Raw genomic sequence first — 20,786 nt, 5'->3', positions numbered from 1 at the left:
CACATGGAATTGTACGGCCACAGAACCTCCGAAAGGGCATTTTTGTTCGAAAATTCCAGTACTGTATAAATAGAAGAGTTTTATTTTTTTAGGTTAAGTTTTGACATCAGCTGCTACAGTAGACCGTTTCTTTTACTCTTTTTAGTAGTTTTTGCTATTTTGAGCTTTTTGAATATTGATTCCATAATTTTAGTTATCAATATGGGTTTAATTATCACTTCTTCTTCTTTTTCTTCCAATTTAAGCATGAGTAGCTAGATTTTCACTAGGTTTATGACCCAACCCTAGTGTGTAAACTTAATGGGTGTTTGATTTATTGCTTGTTAATGGTTGGGTGTTTATTATCTAGCCTAGTTCTCGCTTTTATGTGAAGAATTAATAGTTGCAAATATTATTTCATGCCTATTTGACTTGGTCTCTACTTGAGAAAGAGAGACTTAGTCTAGGAAAACTTGGCTAGTAAGAAATTAGGTCAATCGAGAGATTGATAAGCCTATTTAAAGGGTTGAACCTAGAGATAGTAAAACCCGACTTGAGCTTATTATCAATTGTTTTGTTCAATACCCATTTGGACTTGAGAAAGCCAAACTGGGCGAAACCATTCTCTGACCGAGAGGTATTGAGTAGGTACTTGATTGTTGAAAGTTATAATACACCCCGACCAATAAAATAAATTTTAAAGTTTACAACCCATTAGGCAAACACCTAGGTAAAGGTCATAGCCCTAGGCCTTTTATATCATTTGAAAAACAACCAAAAATAATTTTCTAGTTTCATTTTTTAAATCGCAGTCGTAGTTTAATTTAGATTTTCAAACAAAACCAATTATTGCGGAAGTGCAAATTTAGATATACAAACTCACGCGCTAAGATATATACTACTAACACTCATTCACATAGCTACCTGCGGAATTCGACCCCGACTCTTGTTGGGTATTACTATTGCTTCGACCGTTTTTATATCCTCAAATAGAGGAGTGAAATTGGATGAGATTAATCCCCCTAGGCGAAAAGGTTCGACCTGGGTTAAGCTACGTAAAACAGCTTGAGTGAAGAGTACTTCTACTCGGAAATATAAGTTGGATCCCTCTAGGCGAAAAGATTCTACCTGGGTTAAGCTACGTAAAACATCATGAGCGAATAGTCCTTCTACTCGGAAATATGAGTTGGATCCCTGATAAGTGGGGATTTTGACTACTTATTAGCACCTTTTTGCTTTCGTTTTAGTCCAAAAGCGCTTAATTGTGTTCTCAAAAACTGATAAAATATGCTTAATTGCAGGAATATTGGAAGATGAGCTCCAAAGATGAAATCCACTTCAAGAAGGAGTAATTTGAACTTAAGGACAAAAATAACACAAAATCTAAAAGTGTGGTCCGCAGAATACCATCTGCGGCCGCAGGTCGTAAAGCAATTCCATCAAAGAATGTTGCAAGATGCGAACCGCACATGAAATTGTGCAGCCGCAAACTGCGTAAAAGCCAAAGTTCGGAGAACCTGCATCTTAAGTTTAACAAGAGTGCGAAGCGGCCGCAGAAGAGCATGATATGACCACAACCACATTTGTGCGGACCGCAGAAGAGCATGGTGCGGCCGCAGACATATTTGTGCTATCCGCAGAAAGAGAGAAGTGCGGCCGCAGTTCAGAATTGTGCCCATGAGGGTTTATTTATCACTTACCATCATCTTACAGTGCCCATGAGGGTTTTCACTAGTAAGACTCTCATTTTTTAATTTTTTTTTGCTTTCTTGTGTGAGCAACATGACATTGTTCTATATCATGTGACAACTGTTGCTTATTGCGTACTTCGCTTGGCATTCTTAAAGATTGATTAGGAGGTCTTTATTTGGAAGGCTTTTGGATGGGGTTAGAAAGAAATGGTTGCATAAAGGCTCAAAATAGATTCAAGATGAGGGGATTGTATCTTACAACTCTTGAAATCGACTCTTCATAAAAACATAAAAAAACTTCTGCCCCAGTTTCAGATACTGGGGAATTTTTATTTTTGATTTGGTTGGACTGAACTCTAGCATAGAGTTGCCTATGTATCCTTTAAAGGAATCAAGTCAAACGTAGTTCAAACATCTGATCTAACTATTTTTTTTTTCATCTTTTATTTTTGCTTAATGCCCCAGCTCTTATGTTCTAGGGGCATGGACCTTAGACTATTTTTTTTGGATTTTTGACTCTAGACTTTATTCCTGGGGGGGGGGAGGTGGGTCAAATATTATAACATAGGCTCAAAAGGGGTAACAAGTGGTATAAAGTATTTGGGTAGCAGAAAAAGAGCCTCTTAGGCTCGAGAACGCCAAACATATTATCTCTTCACAATCATGACATTGATAAACATGTTGTCTTCTGGGTCTTGTCCAGCGTAAAGCTGTATGAGCAATAATTTCCTCGCAGGGAATGCCCCTTGTCAATTTGGGTGACCTTTCTTTCTTGATATGGAAGTGTGTATTTCGATACTGATTGATTCATTTCAAATTATCTGTATTGCACCTTCTATTGAAAAACATTTTCTATCTTTTAGTGCCGAACAGATTTCAACCCATCTGATCATCCTTAAGCCCGATCTTTACAATAATTTATAGGTAGAGATCCTTAACCTCCATGGGTATGACTGCTTTGATTCCACGTATACTTAGCTTATACTTATTTTTGAACTGTTTCAACTCTTTATTCATTTTCAAAAGTGTCTCTTTCTTTTAGTTATCAAATTCAAGACTAGATCAATTTTCTAAAATCTGGCCAAAAATTCCGCATCATGTCATTAGAACTAGCGGAAAAAGAACTATGCATAAAATGGACACACATGACTGACTCTATTTTATTGAATAAAGAATGGAAGGGTCCGATAACACAAAAAGAAAAAGAAAATACGACAAAATAAGCTACCATGACTCCTACCCGGCTGAAAAAGGAGTGACTTTTCAGTTACTAAGCAACATCTTAGCCATGGACTTGCACATCAGCATTCTACGACATTCAATAATTTTGATTGCTTTGGAATCAACATTCAAATTTTGACTTTTTGATCAAATCGTTCCCAATATTGGCTATCGGATTTCAAGACTGGCGGTATGAGAAATTTCATAGCAACCAATTTGCCAAAATTTGGAAGAATTCTCATGTCTCCCTATCATCACATATCGTCTCACACCAAGCATGTCCTGTTGCTCAAATCTGGTAAGAGTCAACCAACATTTGCCTCTGCTTTTCACCACCAAACTGTATACTTGCCTTTTCGTGACTTTGGTTGGATCAACAATAGCAGTGCTTATTCCCTTGGTTGAGAAGATGATAGAGTGATCCTAGATTGTTTTCGTGATTCACCATTGCAAACTAATAAACCGACCACCTTTAACTAACTTTTATATCAAAACAACAAGTATGTTAGAATGAACACACTATTTTGCTCCTTTATTTTTTCTCTTTTTTCACTTTTATTTTTAAAATCATTCGATCGAACCTGATGTGGGTTGTCTACGTATCATGTGGGAACATGAATCAGATCTTGTGTAGTTCGGAGGATCAGGAATAAAGTAAATAAACTAACTCTTTTTTTTTTACTCATATACAAATAACCCCACAAAAGCTCCTAACAAGGAAAATATTTTGGATTTTGTTTTTGGGAATTGTTGAAAGAAAACTTCTAAAGAGGAAAGAAAATATTTTAATTTTTTTTGTTTTTAGATTTTTCGAAAGAAAGACTTCTAAAGAGGAAAGAAAATATTTTTGGATTTTGAATTTTGCTTTTGAATTTTCAAAAATATTTTTGGATTCAGAGTTTTCTTTCTAATTTTCGAAAGAAAAACTTCTGAAGAAAACGAAAATATTTGGATTCAATTTTTTTTTTGTTATTTTTTTTTAAAAAAAAAATCGATTTGCTGTCTCAAAGATAAATATTTTTGAATTTTTTAAAATTGGGGATTGTTGAAAGGAAGACTTCTAAAGAAGGAAGATTTTTTTTTTTAATTTCGCTTTTTTTTTTTGTTTTGTTATTTTTTTGGAATCTTCGAAAGAAAGACTTTTTAAAAGAAAACAAATATTTTGGATTTTTTTTTTGTAAATTTCAAAAGAAAGAAAATATTTTTGGATTTTTATTTTATTTTTGCATTTTTGGAGAAAGACTTCTAAAAAAAAAAAGAAAATATTTTTGATTTTTTTGATTTGACGTCTCAAAGAAAGAATTCTAAAGAATGAATTAAAGGAGAATATTTTTTTTGGATTTTTTAAAATTGGGGCCGGAGCCCGATAAAGGTTTCCTACGTATCTCACATCCGGTGAGAATCAGACCTGTGTAGTTCGGCCAAGACTCGACAGATTTTGTTTTCCAGACTTCTCACGTCATACTACTTCAAAAAAGAAAAAAAATATTTTTTTTTTGTAAAAATGAATTATTTGTACTAAACCGGGGGAATGTTTTCTTTTCAATTCCGCCCAACTAATTTTCGAAAATCGATCAACAATGCAAGCAGGCCTTTCAAATGATGTCGCAAGTAGCACATTAGTGAACATGAAGGTCTCTAAGAGAGTGCCTGGATTATACGGACTCGGACCCCGTGCCGAGTTTCGCTAAGTCAAATGCACATGATGCAAGAAAACGATCATACTAGGGATAACCAGGCATGTGGCTTGTTCTTCTAGGTTTTAAAAATCCTAGGGGATGAGGTGTATTTAGACTAGCCATAAAACGAGCGGACAACTCGAGTTGAGAAGGGGTAGCGTACTGGGAGCAATATTTCTCCGGCTTAACTACTAGACCCTCCCCATTCTTAAACATGGGTGACTAATAATCCTTCACCGAGAGCCCATGCTCACTGACTTTATCTCAACAAAGAATGGGGTGTGTATCTACGATTCCCAGGGTTATATTTAGAAGACTTACAGAGGGTGCGTGAGAAGACAATTTATATGTACAGTTCAACAATATCAAAGCGGTAAAAAGTGGACAAGTAGCACATTAGGCCCAAATAAATCACAATATACACAAAAATTAATAAAACCAAATAAAGTCAATGTACAAGCTTGAATTCTTTAAATCCCCAGCAGAGTCGCCAGATCTGTCACACCCCATTTTTCTACCCCCAAAAAGATGTGCGTTTTATGGATTGTGGTGGGTTAAAGAGTTTTTCTAATTAAAGTGACAAGTTTTTGATAGGGATTATTTTATTTACAGAGTCGCCACTTGGAATTGAGTTTTGGTGTTCCAAGTCACCTTATTGAATCCCTAATCAAAAGGAAATCGACTCTACTTATTGTTGGTCTGCGAAAATAAAGTCTAGGTAAGGAATTCTGTTGACCGGGGAGAAGGTGTAAGGCATTCCCCGAGTCCCATGGTTCTAGCACGGTCGCTTTATTGACTACATTTAGCTTGAATTAATTTTGAACAAACTGTGATTTATAAAATTTTTATGTTTTTTTCTATGTCCGCTTTTATTGCTTGATTATTAAAATTATTAAAGAATGAGATAATATTAAATGGTCCTAACCGCACCACGAAAGCGAATGTATGATCGAGACGGAAAAAATAATTATAGCGCGTCTAATGTTTGTCTAGCACTTAAATTAATTATTAAGGTTATTAAGTTACATAGGTAATTAAGCTACATAATTTAGAAAAAAATATGACAAATTGAAAATTATCTGAAAAGCTAATAATTGGAAGTTTGGACCAGTTTTGTTTATTGAGTTTAAAATGGCATTGGGCCACTTTCTTTATTATTGGGGATGGTGGGCCAATTTTGGTACATTTACACTGCTAGCCTATTTTGGACAACTTTAACATTGGGCCAGCCCTTAACTTGTTGTAGTTGGGCCCGCAAAAATTTAGGTTTTGGCCCAGGATACTTTGAAATTGGGGTTTGCATGGACATCCACCTGAAGGCCAGATTATTAACCCAACCAATTTTACTATAGCCATTTCTACCAAGTCATGACTGCATAAACAACCACTTTACTAAACATGTACTTTTATCTTAATTAAGATCTAAATCAGAGTGGCAGGCCAAAAATCCAGCACTAATTGATTTTCAATACTATAAACATAAAGCATTCAAAACTAACCTCCATAAACATATAAAAAAATGATTTTAACTACCCATATAAAAGAGAGTTAATGTTAACTGACTTCTAGCACGTTTTCAGGCTCAATCACAATCATAATATTTATTCTTAGACAAAATTGAACATATTTATGTTCCAACAATCGAAACTAAATTCAAATCTTTATTACTTCCGAAAGTATCTGCAACACAAAGTAAAAAAAAAAAAATACCTGGATCGTAGAATTGTAAAATTACAGCCGTAGAATGAGCAAGAATAGCAGCAGAAATGGCGTTAAGATAGCCCAAAAAACCAACAAAGATGCTTGAAACTAGTGGCTAAGCAACTTCACAAATTGCCTGAAGGATCTTTCTATTTTTCTCAAAGGTTTTGCACTCTAAGAGATACTCACAAAGCTCACAATTTTCACCTACTAAAGATGATTTTACTGAAATTTTTCTCTAAAAATTCTCTCCTTTTTTTTTTCCAGTAGATATCTCCCTGCTACTCTCAAGATGTATGTTTTTATAGGAGAAAAAACAGGCATTTCATTATAAAAAATCTATCTTTTTTTGGACAAATTTTTCAACAAAATCTGCTCTAAAATTCAAAAGGTAAGACTTTCTAGTTCAATCTTGTCCAAAGGAGAGTATTTCAAACAAAATCCGCACTTTACTATTCAAAGACAGACTTTTGTTCAAAAACTGTCCAAAAGTATATATTTTCTTACTAAACAATTGACTTTTAAATTTTGTACTCAAAAAGTCTTTGAAGCAGTAAATAAGAAATCAAACAAGTACCCTATACTCTCAAGTATTCCTTCATTACCTCATCTTTCATCAATACAAAATCATTCTACTACTTCAACAAGTGCAAAAATAAAAAATTTAGCATTTCAAACTTCAAAAACTAATGCTAAAATAATTAGTCAGAAACAAAATTAAATCTGAAAAATAAAAATAAAATAAAAAAATCAGCCATGAAAAAAGAATAGAATTTTTACCATTTTAAAATTCAAGTGGCCGAAACAATAGTGGTATGCCAACTCGGTAGAACTTTGAACTTCGAGCACAAATTTCTTATTGATAAATCATGACCGCAAACTCCGGTGAGCCGAAGATCAATTACGATATCATCAACAACAAAGTCGTGTTTCGAGTTCAAGTCTAGCCTAAGTAGAGGCGAGGTAGTGATGGCGGCGGTACTGCAGCGGTTAGGGAGAAAGAGAGAGTGAAGAGAGAGTGAAGAGAGAGAGAGAAGAGAGAGGAAGGAGAAAAGAATTATGGGTGAAAATGGGGGCAATTTTTAAATTTTTGAGGCTTTAAATACCTAGACAGATAGTGAATGAGAGTCATTGGATCAAGATGGAATGGATAGGTAAGATTTGATCTTCCTTCATTTAGTGAAACGACGTAGTTTTATCCGGATCTTGACAAGCCAACAATTGGACTAGGTCGGCCGAATTGGGCTAAAAAATTAGGCCTGATTTGTGCATAACTCAACTGAAAAATGACATTAATCCAAACCTTTAAACCCCTTAATAAATTAATTAATAATCTAATGCTAAAGTCTATAAACACATAATAAAACTAAAAATAATGTAATGTAGAAGAAATAGAAAGATCAAAAAGTAGATATTTACACTATTTCAATTGAATGAGGATTACTCTTCAGCTCTACTTTCAAAGTCTTCCTGAATCCGCTCATTATGTGCATTTTGAGCTTGAAAATAAACATCAAGGATTAGTTATTCTTGCGGTGCAAATTTTGAGTCAGTAGAGTATATATCATCTTATTGTAATGGTCAAAGGAAGAGGAATTGGATCTCTGAATGAAGAACTCGTATGTTATATTAGAATTCTGTTGGTAGCACAACCATTGTAGAAGTAGCAACAATTTTATCAATAAAATCTTGGGCCTAGAAAAATATGATTATAATTAGGTAAACTTATTTTGGTAAAATAGGTATAAATTAATGTCATTTATTTTTTACAAGTTGAGTATAAAGTAATTAAAAACAAGTCATCGATTTCTCATTCAAAGATCCAATTCTCCTTATTTCGGAGATCAAGTCTTCAACAGTCACGATATTAAAAGAACTCTTGGAAAAAAGGTATATGATTAGTTACGAAGATGAACAGCTCTTCAATAGTTTTTCGCATTGTCCAATAGAATGGAAGATAATTACCTTTTGTCGAAGTTCAAAGGACAGGGGAGCTAACTTTATTTTTATCTTTTTACTCAATCGTTTTCATCAGTTGATGTAGGTTCCTAACGGAGAGTAGATTTTAAAGAAAATTCCGCAATAAAAGGGTTCCTATTATGAAAAAGATACAGAAGATGCAATTCGGTTAAACAAATTGGACAACGTGCAGACATGAAATGTTAAAGAAATAATGTGTAACCTTTTTTTAGGCCTAAAATATACAGTTTTGTAAAATTTCAACCAGAATGTCATTACAGATCTACCAGTGCTTTACCATTTTATTTTTTAAAATTGCAATTATACAGAAGGAAAATAAAGGCAAAATCAGATTCAGAAATTTCAAAAAAGTAACAATTGAACAACATCATCCCTCCAAGATTATTTTGCCTATATAGAAACAACACCACAAAATCTCCTTTTCAAAGACATAGCACAATATCCAATCTTAAACTAATAATATTACCAAAATATTTCCTGGTAAACTACCAGATATAAAATGGCGCAATTAAAAAAAAAAAAAAAGTGGAGATATCAAGAAATAGTTGAATTCAATGGAATAGAATATAATAAGAGAGTGAAAATTTCTGGTAAAACATAAATTAATTTACCTGGCGGTGAAGAACATTCCAACACAAAAACTACCTATACAAAGAAAAAGAGTCCATTTTTGTGAAATAACACTTTTTGTTGGCGGTTCTGCCACTCCTATGTTCTTGAAAGACATATCAAATCTAATTGCCCTAACCACCTAGAATCCTAGCTAAGCAATTTATTTAATTTAATAATTAATATTTCCCAACTAAAATCACAACAACAGAAGAAAAGTTTTTTTAAGTTGTTTTCTGGAGAAAAGGCCGAGAAAAAATTGCAGAAAAGGAATGAAATCCCTCAAAAAAAGAAAGCATTGTGAAAATTAGGAATTTTATGAATTGTTAATCAAGAAAAATCCAAGAGTAAAATAAAAGGGGGCAAAAAATAGAAAAATTAGGAAAAGGGACGACAAATATTTGGGCATATAAACATGGAAAGGATTTTTGGCAGAGAGCACACAAAGGCTGAATCAAACTCTCACCTCCGTCAACAGCTATGACAAAATCACAAGGGCAAAAATTGAAATAACACAATATGAACAGAATTCATCAACAGCTAAAACGCAAATCAGCAACAGCGAGAAAATGAAAGAAGCACCGCAAAAATAGACAGAGATGAAGAGAGTGTGGGCTGAATCAAAGGCAATTGCCTATTCCTCAAAGGCAATTGACAATTATACCTTCAGAAACGCCAGGCAAGCATGTTGACATGGTGCCCAATAAAACTATTACCTAAATATTAGAGTCATAAACATGTGTATGCTAAAGTTAGAAATAGTTTATCTTCAGATATTTCTATACTAAACTTTTACTCAGGAAAATTATTTTACTCAAAGAAATATTTTAATGTTATTTCTGTATTAGAGTTAGATGACCAATTATTGATTATGAAAATTTATACTACTATTGCTTTATAGGAAACAAAAACTCTTAAATTTTGAATGATAGGAAAAAATTTACGTTTAAAAAAAGAACTTTTGAGAACACATATGTCCAACTAATTATTTGTACAAATGTTAATTATATAATTCAAGTTAAAACGGATCAAATTAAGAGAAAAAAATATAATTGTACAATTCTTTTTTTAAAAAAAAGCATAACCCTAGCATCAATTATCAATTAACAAAATATGGTAGCAAATATTTTATATTCCATAATAGAATCCCAATTGATCTCAATCACATTGCAACTGAAACTCCCCTTTTCCATACATCACTCCATTAATTATATCAATCTCTAGATTATCTATTATCATAAATATATCATTATATATAATTCTGGTGTGAAATAATTCTAGTATATCACAAAATTTAACTAAATTATTTAATTATACAAATAGAATAATAATACAATGTATGTGTATATATTTATTATGCATTTTATTTATAAAATATTTCCAGTATATTTACAGAATAGGTAAAACATATATAAGATATATATCAATATACATGAAATATTTATGAAATAATTTTAGTATATTTCAAATTTAATTAGAAAATCTTAATTATACAAAAAGTATAATAATTGTATAATGCATTTGCCTTATTGAAAGGTCACGTGCAATAAGCTACAAAACTTGACCTTTATGTTGAATTAGGATTGCTCATTTATTATTCAATTAATTTTATGAAAGAGATAGAAAATAAGAAGAGAAGAAAAAGGACTGTTTTTCAATATTATCTCTAATGACATTGAAACAACCGACGAGGGCCCACTTAATCTGTAAGTGCCAGTCTTAAAGTGTTGCAGTGACACGTGGCATGAAAATTGAGGTGGACCCCATAATTCAAGAAAACTTATCAAATGTGTACAAACAATAAAGCTGACAAATACAATACCGTCAAAGCATATAAACTACATGAAATTTCAGAAATATCCCTATGCCCGGCAGAAATGTTGACGATGAGCTGTCTGATTATCCCACTTATAGTATAGGCTAGTAAGGGATAATTCATGCTGCGCATGGGCCTAATAACACTATTACCTAAATATTGAAGCCGTAAAGATGTGTATGGCAGAGTTAGATTGAGTTCATCTTTAAAAGATACTAAAGTTAGTCAAATTATTCTTAGATCGAAAATAGATTTAAAAATACATGACTAATGTCGTTTTAATTTTCCAAAACAACATTTATTTTGGCCAAATATATTTAACTAAATAAAATGAATTCAAACATATATTTCTTTTCCTTAGTTTGTTTTATCATACAAAAATGGTGTAGAGTAGGAGGATTGGGGATTTTCAAAGAAAAAGTGAAAAAAAAAAATATGGCTTGTAACAATCCATTTAAGGAAATGGCGAATTCCAAGCCATTGTTCTTGACGATCTATGCAACGGTGTTGATCGGGACAGTATTCTCTTCTGTTTATGTGTTTTCAGCCATTCTCCACCTCTCTCTCCACTGCTCCTTCCGCTTCTTCAGGTACTTTAACAATTGCATTTGGCATTTTTGGATTTATGCTTTTCTAATTTACTTGTGTATATTTGTACTGAGTTTAAGTTTTATACACTAACCGTGTAAAATATCCACTTAATTACAGATAGATCTCTTGAAAATTAGTTGGTAATCTCACAAAAATGAATTCACTGATTGTGTAAAATAATCTTTACACTATATAACTTTGTATATACTTAACCCATTAGTTCATTAACTTTGTTAATTAGCTGCTTATGTCTTGAGAATTAGTTTTCCCCCTTCTACTTTATAAGATTTTGAGGTTTGCTTTTATGAGCTTTTTATTTTTCTAACAGGTCTTTTCTTTGCCATTTTAATAGCTATAGTTGTCTTTAAACTTCATTCCAAGCATTTTAAGTTTCCATCAGGATCAATCCCAGTACCAATGTGACATTGAAACAACCGAAGAGAGGCCCCCTTGAGTAGGTGCCGTTTTAAAATGCTGCAGTAAGTTCAGGTGAACCCCAAACTTCCACCAATCTTATCAAGAGTGTACAAGCAGTAAGCTAGCACGTATAATCCCTTGAAAGCATATTAAGTATGCAATTCCAAAAATGTCCCTATGCCAGACAGACATGTTGACCATGAGCTGCCTGATTATTCCCACTTATAGTATAGGAATAGAAATATAGGAATAGAAGTAAAGTAAAGTAAAGTAATAACAAAGCTCGAACCGAGTCCAACCGACCTTGTTACAGTATAACCGAGCTTGAATCGAGCCCGCATCGATTTTTTAAGGGGTTGTTTGGTATGTGGACTAAATGATTGTAATCCCTGGACTAATTTTTCCTCCATGGAAGGTGGTATAAAATAATTCCTAGTTTGATAGGATAACGTGATATAAGATGAGATATCTAGTATTAAGCCTTGGATTAAATTTATACCATGTTTGGTTGACGGCATAAATGTATCCTGTGATAAATTTATACTGTCAACCAAACAAAGTATAAATTTAATCTCACAACTTATCCCGCGTACCAAACGGCCCTTATGTCCGGGGTACGCGGCACGGGTACACCAACTGAAGAAATGACAATCTCACATATGGAGTGTTCACCTCAGTACTCATTGTCAAATCCTTGAAAGTAACAAACAAATGGTCAAATCGAGAAAAAAGAATTAGGAATCTGCAGCAAGAACGAAAACTGAAACAAGATGGACAATTTATTGGAACGAATTTGTAATGTTACTTTTGCTTGGCAGAGGCAGTAGAGGATATGCAGCGAAAAGGGGTAATTTAACAGATGGTCAATCAACTTTTATTTTATTGCATCAAAATTACTAAACCATTTTTTGTAACGCAAAAAACCAATCAATTTTGCATAAGTATCACAAAAAGTCACTTTAGTAACTTGACTGCATCTAACCTTTGGTTTCTTCATTTTCATTTTCGTTGTAACCTACTTCATTAGTACCTCTCCTTTGTGGTTGTTCCCCATGGTATATCCATTGCACATAACTTTCAGAAATTCCTTTGATCAACAAGTGGTCAAACACTACTTCTTGTGTTTGAAAATTTATGTTCAAACAGTCTTGGCATGGACATCGAACTTTAGAGTTTTGATCAAAGTTACACCGAACAAGTTTCATAAAAGATTGAACTCCCTCAACATATCTTTTAGAAAACTTCTGTTCCTGCATCCAGCTTCTATCCATGATCCTCTGCACAAACATACCAACAGCAAAGTAAATATAGTATTATAGATTTAAATATATGCCAATTGCCAGGCTCCTTTAAACGGCTGTTTTACGATAATATCCCTTTTTAGGCCACAGTTTAAATTTTGTCCATGTTTTAAAAGGGTGTGCAAATATGACTCTTGGGAAATTACCAATTCTAGACAACATTAGACTCGGGTCTAATGTTAGTCATATAATTTTTAGTTTGCTCATAAAATATTAGATTGTTGCAATAACTTACAAAATTTTAGACCTTGATTGTTTAACGTATCAAATAAGATTTTTAAGCAATGATCTAAAAAGTCCATCAGTTGGAAGAGAAATAAAAATAGGATCATTTACTACAAAAAGGGTCAGCCGCCGAAAGTTTATTCCTTTTAGATTGAGCTACTACTACCGAAATATATATTCCATCAAAAGTTGGAAACTAGGAAAAATTCAGCGGATTGAATAATTATTGGAATCAGAGGAGAAACTCCATTTTGTAATTTGTGCACGTATATAAAGGCGTGAGATTTTGTGGGGTTGAACTTTGTCTTGTGCTTCTGCTACTGGTGCAGGGCCAAAGTTGAAAAGTACGTTCATGATTCAACAGTACAGAGTCTATTTCGTGTTCTACTGGATGTTAGGCAACACCACATTACACTTGGACAAAAAACTTACAACGTACACGGCATTAACAAGTCTAAATAAAAAATAGTTTATGTTTGTAAATCAAGAATTTTATTTGTAGCTGTTTTATTTCTTGTCTTCCTCTAAATCCAAACCAAATAAATTAGGCAAGTACCATTCATTCCTGGTAAGGATCAAATAGAGTGCGGAAGCCAGTAAAAGTGTGAGGGGAAAATTAAATTGAAATTAAAGAGGGAAAACTTACCAGAGAGGTCTGAAGGAGACGGACACAATTTCAGCAATAAATTTTTTATGGAAGGGCGAAAGAGACGAGATGTTGCGGGCTTGCGGCAACAACTTCCTATTTAACAAAAAGAGCAACCAATAAGATTTTTGAAAGAAAAAAAAAAGAGTAACCAAAAGATATAACTACATCCCCGAGATATTCGTACTCGAATTGATTGAATCCTCCAAATATTATTTTAGATCCCTCTCGTTGGAAGTGTTAAATAATACTCCCCCATGCTAATTTAAGTGGTACTGTTTGATTAGGCATTGGGTTAAAAAAAAAATAAAACTTGTGATCTAAAATAAGCTTTGAACATTTGTGTGCTTGTAAATTATCTCATTAATGATAAAAAAAAAAAATTACGTTAAAATTTATTCTGAATAAGAAAAGTGACATACTAAAAAGGAATGTATGCTACTTAATTTGTGACAGATGAAATACTATCTATGTCATCAAAGATGTAGGACTATTTATCATGGTACATTTAAATAATATCTGAAGTTGATTTAACTACTTGATCTACCTAAAATCTTATTCAAAATCAAATAAATTATTAATTGATCGAATTTTGATTCATGTTTCAATATTAGTGGAAGATAAGTACTAGTGTAACGGGGGAAAAGATAAGTATCAGTGGGAGGGAAAGATAAAAAGTAGGGTTGGATGAAATTTTGAGTTAACCACTTCTTCACTTTCTACGTTTTTGAGATTATTTATGATACTCCTTTCTTCCTAAGACTGTCTTTTTACGCTTATTCTGAAAAGCAGCCATGGATGCAGGGCTAGTTTGTGAGAAAATTCAATAGGTTGGAGATTTGGAGTTAAAATAAAAAAAATTAAATGATAAAATAGAATTATAGAGTAATAAGTAAGGACATAATTGAAAAGGAAAATAGAAAACGATCCTGTCACACCAAGTCGGTTGTTTCATAAAATAAAATTTTTGATTGTTTCTGAATAATAGATTTCACAATACATTATAATTAATTTTAAATAAATAATTAATATAAATATTATTTTAAAATAACACTACGATACGATATCATAAGTAACAACCATTCAAACAAGCGGCTAAGAATAATATAATACTTATAATGTTTGGTTGGTGGCCCTAACTTTTACTTCTGAATGAGAGCTATAGGATCAAGTCCCAAAAGAATGTCCAGCCTTTTCAGCCTAACAGATCAGCCCATGACACAATAGCCCAGCCTAGATTCCTACGGCACAAGATCGATAGCAATGAGAGAAGTTGGAAAATAGCCACTTTTAATATCATAATCAAATATTAGCCATCATTTTAAAAGCTATTTAAATGTAGTTAGTTTTTAAATAAAAAGAATTCGGACAACGTACCTCCAACCAAAACGCGAAAAACTCTAGAAACGATTACTGAAGTTTTGAATATTTGTCAACTTAAACTTCATGAATTATTAATGCAGTTTAAAATGAGCAATTCGAACTCACGGAATAATTTATGGAGTTTAAACCTTTAATAAATCAAAGGTCATAAACGATTAATAGAGTTTAAACATTCACAAAATAATTTATTTATAGCAAGACTTTTTTGAACTCCATGACACCATCGTGAAATTTCAACGTGTAGAAATTGAAACTTCATGTCATTGACCTGTAGTTCAAAAGAAGTGCCATGAAATAATTCTTTTTATATTAGTTTACGAGATCTATTTTAAAAGTTATATATTTTATTATTATTATTTTATTCATGATACCTAATTTAAACTTTATCACGAGGTATCTGAGTTGGAATAATCCTTTAACATTTTTCACTCTTAGTGTTTATTTCAAACTTCATGAAAAATCCCTATAGTTTTAACCTTTATAAGTTTCAAATTCCATGAAAAATTTATGAAATTTAAACTACGCCCGTTCAAACTTTAGGAACAAATGCTGGAGCTCGAACTGTCACGACTTAAAATTTCATAAAAACTTTTCTAGAGTTCAAAATATATTTTTATCTCCAAAATTTTTTGTGATGGAGTTTCACTTGTCAAACCTTCGAACTTCAGCATTGCATGCTAGAGTTGTTCCGTATTGTCAGAGACGAAATCGGACCGGATCGAATTAATTCGATATTTTGATTATTCGATACAAATTTTTCTGTTATTCGGTATTTCGGTGCATATCTCAGTATTTATTTTTTAATTTTCTAATATTTTGATATACCGAAATATCCTATAATTATAAGCAAGCCCAACTGTAAGTTACCCAACCCAAGTCCAAGTGTCCAACCGTAATGCATAATCCCATTAAACCTAAGCCCAACCAAAATACTTGATGCTTCTGCTACTTCTGCAGTATATAGTTTGTAGCGTGCAATACAGCCAAAGGGATCGTTTGGTGTTGGTTTGTCGGGGAATTCTTCATTCTTTGCCAGTTTGCCGCGCCATTGTTGCGACTCTTTTTTCTCCTCTGCTTTTACTTGAAATTGTATTATATCAAAATTTATGTCAGAACATATCATTTCACTGAACTCTAACTCTAATCACAATTGCTTTTTGAAAAAATACAAGGACTACAAGCCGTACTAGAGGGTAAAGATCCGTCGTCTACAATTCCATAACAGTGCTTTCCTATTTCAAGTGTTGGTGTTGAAAATTTTTTTAGTAAAAGAATTAAAACTGTTTTGGCCAATTATGTTAACGTTTTATACTAATGCAAAAATTAGTTCAGCTTAGTTTGGTTGGCTACCGAAACCGTACTGAACCAAACAAAGAAATACCAAATCGTATCGAACTAATATGGTCTGGTATTTGGTATGCACAATCGATATACCGGATACCGACATACCGAATCGTAATTCTTAAATACCGTACCGAAATACCGAACGCCTACCCTAGCCTTACCCTCCAACCGGCCCTGCGTATTGTTAAAGATATTTTTGTTCCATTCCGCCTTAAAGTAGTAACTATTTTTTTTACATTTCAAATAGTGGATAAATATTAATAAGGAAAAAGGGTCAAAAATGTCCTTCAACTATGTGAAATAGAATAGTTTTGCCCTTATTTTGAATTTGGTCACAAATATGCCCGTGATTTTTGGTGGACTCACTCATATTTGTCCCTCGAATGTGAGAAATAGAATAAATTTGTCTTTCATTTGAATTTGGTTCCAAATCTGTCTTATCATTAGCGGACTAACTCCGGTTTGCCCCTCAAAACTAACGAAATTCACTTTTTATTTCTCAAAATTTTCACTTTAGGCTCAAAGGTTTATTTGATTTCTAACTATAATGACAGATTGGGACCAAATTCAAATGGGGGACAAATTAATTCTATTTTTTATTATTGAGGAGTATATTTGAGCCAATTCAAGAATGATAATGGCAATATTTGGAACCAAATCTAAATTAAGAGGAAAAATATTCTATTTCCCATAGGTGAGAGGCATTTTTGCCCTTTTCCCTATTAGTAACAGGCAGTTCAAAAATTAGGCATCCAGGTTAATTTTTTAAAAAGCAATTTCGAGTTTGTAAATGGCAGTTCCATAATTCTTACCACTTTGGGAGGCCATTTAAGTACTTGTAAAATGCGTTAAGGTTACGATTGAGAGTCACTTTAACACTTTCGCCGGGTGATAGGAAGCGACGTCCCTTTATATTTTGGCCGTCGTCAACAAACGGCGTCGCTGCAAGTCACGGCCGCCGGGGGGAATATTTCAATCCTTGAAAAATAAAATATCTAATTAAATATATGAACAGAAAACTGAATTCCAAAACCTTGTTAGGTTGATCTATTTTTTTTTTCATGCGCGTGTGAATTTGTTATTCTAGTATAAAAATAGTACTCCATATTATATATTGAAAAAAGTATCGGGTTTTGATATTAAATTATTCAGGAATTTTGTAATTGGAAATTCCCATAATTATCTTAGGGAAGTGTACAATATCGCTTTCCGAGGAGAATTTTCCTATGCAAAATTTCCTCTTTTCATTGTTTGATTGAAAGATTCAAGGTTTTGAGAAGAGGAGATAAGAGAAGATGCTGTGTCAAATGCTACGTCGGAAGAGGAAAACTGGAGCAGTTCCAGTTTACCTGAATGTGTACGATCTCACTCCCATTAATGGCTATGCTTATTGGCTTGGCCTTGGTGTTTACCATTCTGGTGTTCATGGTTCGTTTCCTTTCAGATCTTGTGTTCATTTTTCTTTTGGTTTCACTTGTTATCTGGGTTTAAAATAACATGAATCTGTGTTAAATCTCAAATATTTATGCAAAAGTTGGCTCTTTTGATCATCTTATGTTTGATTTTGAGTTTCTTTTTCTCCAGAAATTAGGGGTTATGTATGCAAAATGTCAACAATTTATGCAAAAAGTTGGGTTCTTTTTTCAGTTTCATTTTGGCTTGGTCTGGTTAGTTTTGCTTTTTATTTGAGTTTCATGGTTGTTGGATTCTTCATATGGATTTTGTGGTTCTATGAGCTGCTTCATTTGGATCTCAAATGATTGTAAAACCCTAATAAATTTTTTTTTCCTTTTACCATGACATGAATCCTTTGCTATAACTTGGGTAGGTGCTCTTTTTTGAATTAGTTGAAAATTTTCATGTCTGGTGAGGCTGTAGTAACCGAGTCAGCCTGAGGTAGAAAATTCCACCATTTGTCCTTTTTATATTCTGAAAATATTTAGCTGGAGATTGCTTATATTTTCATTACTGGGTGGTGACATCAGTCTAGTTCAGATTTCTCATTTCAGCATCTACCTTTTAGAGGAAGTTTATTGCTGTACAACTTTGCTGCATATGGTTCTTTTGATCTATGGAGACTTGGAACTTCTTTGTTTTTTCTGAAAACTGTGGTGTCCGGGTCAGCTTACGCACACCTCAACTAATTTCATGGGATACCTGCTACCTCCCGAGGAGACTTGGAACTTGTTGGTCTTTGAAGACAAATAGGAATATATTGAAATTTGTTGGCCTTCCTTTTCATGTATTATCATGAAAATTTGAGTAACAGAAGAAGTGTGGCAGACCTTTTATTATTTGAAATTGTTGTCTAGGGAAATCTGGACTGTTTTAGTGAATGAAATTGTTTCTCATTTTGGTAGTACACGGAGTCGAATATGCATTTGGTGCTCATGAACATCCGACTACTGGGATATTTGAAGTGGAACCAAAGCAATGCCCTGGTTTCACGTTTAGAAAATCAATTCTTATAGGGAGAACAGACCTGGGGCCAAAAGAGGTCCGGGCGTTTATGGAGAAACTGGCAGAGGAGTATACTGGCCACTCCTACAATCTAATCACAAAGAACTGCAACCATTTCTGCAGTGATGTCTGTGTTCGGTTAACAGGGAAGCCAATTCCTCGATGGGTGAATCGACTGGCACGACTTGGTAACTGCTTTACCTCTTGCTTGTATCTTCCATGTTTTCCATCTCTTTCTTTACTTTGGCTCTCATTTTCTCACTGTCCCCGTTATTTAAAGCACATAGTCACTACCTTTGAAATAGTTTTAATTGTTTGGATTGCTTCAAAACTGGTTGCACTCCTGCATAAGAAAAATAAGGTAATTGGCACAGTAACTTTTTTCGTATGAGCATCTATCAGCTTTCTGGAATGAGCTCCTTATCTCATGTCCAATTATGATGTCAATTTTCAATTCAGCAAGTTGGTGAGAAGCCATTTTTTTAATGTTCCTCTTTTGTTTTCTTTATTCTGTTTTTTAGTAAGGTTGAAGGCTAAATTAACTTAAGCTTCATTGAGTATTTTAAATCTAAACAATCTTTTTCTCCTTCCTGTATCCAACTACAGATTGGGAATGGGACAACTAGGACACTTTTTTTCTATATGGACCTTGCTTGCAATACTTAGTTTTTTTTAACATGGTGGTCCTTGGAGTCTTAATTAGTGCTCCCTTATAGTTCAAGTTAATTAATAAAGTCTTAGGATATGTGGAAACATAAATGATGGATCTGGTTTGATAATTCACATGATTTTTCGAGCCAGCCTGTGACCAACTTGTAAAGGTTTCTGCACCTCAAAGGTGCCAAAAACTAAAGTCTAATCCAATATTGGTACGTTGAGTTGCACTTTGGACATAATTCACATATACTTTTCCTTAATATAAAATTTGAAACAACTTTGCTTGCTATTAGAGAATAATTTATCAGTATTTATATCCAGATTCATATTTTTTTAGTAGATGGATTAACTTGTTGCTTTTGACTCGATTCTAGGCTTTCTGTGCAATTGTGTCCTACCAGCCAGTTTGAATGAGACAAAGGTCCGGCACATTAGGGCAGAAGATAGGAGCATTGAGAAGAAAAAACTACGAAGCCATTCAAGTAGGTTTGTAGCCTCTTCTAATCCACCTAGCTTGTCCTCTCGTCCTTCAGGATCTGCATCGTCGAGTAGTAGACACAGAACTCGTCATCCTCCAGCCGTGCCCTTGATTCGTTCAACCTCACCAGCAATATTGAAGCTCTAGTGTGATGGCTTTTCTTTCTTTTATGACGCGATAGGCTTTCATAGTATTAAAGAGGAGGGGTGAAAAAGAAGATTATGATTGTTTTTTCTTGAAATCCTTCTTTAAAAAAGGAAGCTGCTTGGAAAAAATATATGCAGCATTTGTGAATCTGTAAATTAGACATGTTGTATGATTGATTTTGTGATAATTGTAGAGCGTTTCGTTAATTTTTGGTAGAGTTGGTAATCAGCTTTTTGTAAAGTCGACCAGGGTGTTCTAGAGTGGTTTTTAGTTGAATGAGCACATGACAATAGTAGTTATTATATGACATTTAGACTAAGCTACTGATAATTTAGTATTTTGCCTTTGGTTCTGCACATGATTCTTTCAACTTGGATACAGCTCAGCCACTAGCCTTATTAGTTTAGTATGTTGGACAGGTAATTTTGCAAGGCACTTGCATCTAAAACAGGTCTTAGTTC

General features: G+C 33.5%; 1 protein-coding gene and 1 long non-coding RNA gene across 2 annotated transcripts; one reads left to right on the top strand and one right to left on the bottom strand.

Moving 5' to 3' along the window:
- Nucleotides 1-11,926: 11,926 nt before the first annotated feature.
- On the bottom strand, nucleotides 11,927-14,154 carry LOC138896707 (uncharacterized). Its single transcript, XR_011410105.1, has 2 exons — nucleotides 13,857-14,154; nucleotides 11,927-12,961 (listed from the first exon to the last, which is right to left on the bottom strand). It is a non-coding gene; the product is annotated as an uncharacterized lncRNA (long non-coding RNA).
- A 3,285-nt stretch (nucleotides 14,155-17,439) lies between these two features.
- On the top strand, nucleotides 17,440-20,531 carry LOC104090299 (deSI-like protein At4g17486). Its single transcript, XM_009595365.4, has 3 exons — nucleotides 17,440-18,011; nucleotides 18,944-19,231; nucleotides 20,075-20,531. Exons 1-3 carry the CDS (start codon nucleotides 17,879-17,881, stop codon nucleotides 20,323-20,325), a joined length of 672 nt encoding a protein of 223 aa, XP_009593660.1. The 5' UTR covers nucleotides 17,440-17,878; the 3' UTR covers nucleotides 20,326-20,531.
- The last annotated feature ends 255 nt before the right edge of the window (nucleotides 20,532-20,786 follow it).

Source organism: Nicotiana tomentosiformis, chromosome 8 (genome assembly GCF_000390325.3).
Source record: "Nicotiana tomentosiformis chromosome 8, ASM39032v3, whole genome shotgun sequence".
In the NCBI taxonomy this organism is placed as follows: domain Eukaryota; kingdom Viridiplantae; phylum Streptophyta; class Magnoliopsida; order Solanales; family Solanaceae; genus Nicotiana; species Nicotiana tomentosiformis.
The sequence above is the reverse complement of the archived record's forward strand: the minus strand, read 5'-3'. Positions and strand labels throughout refer to the sequence as shown.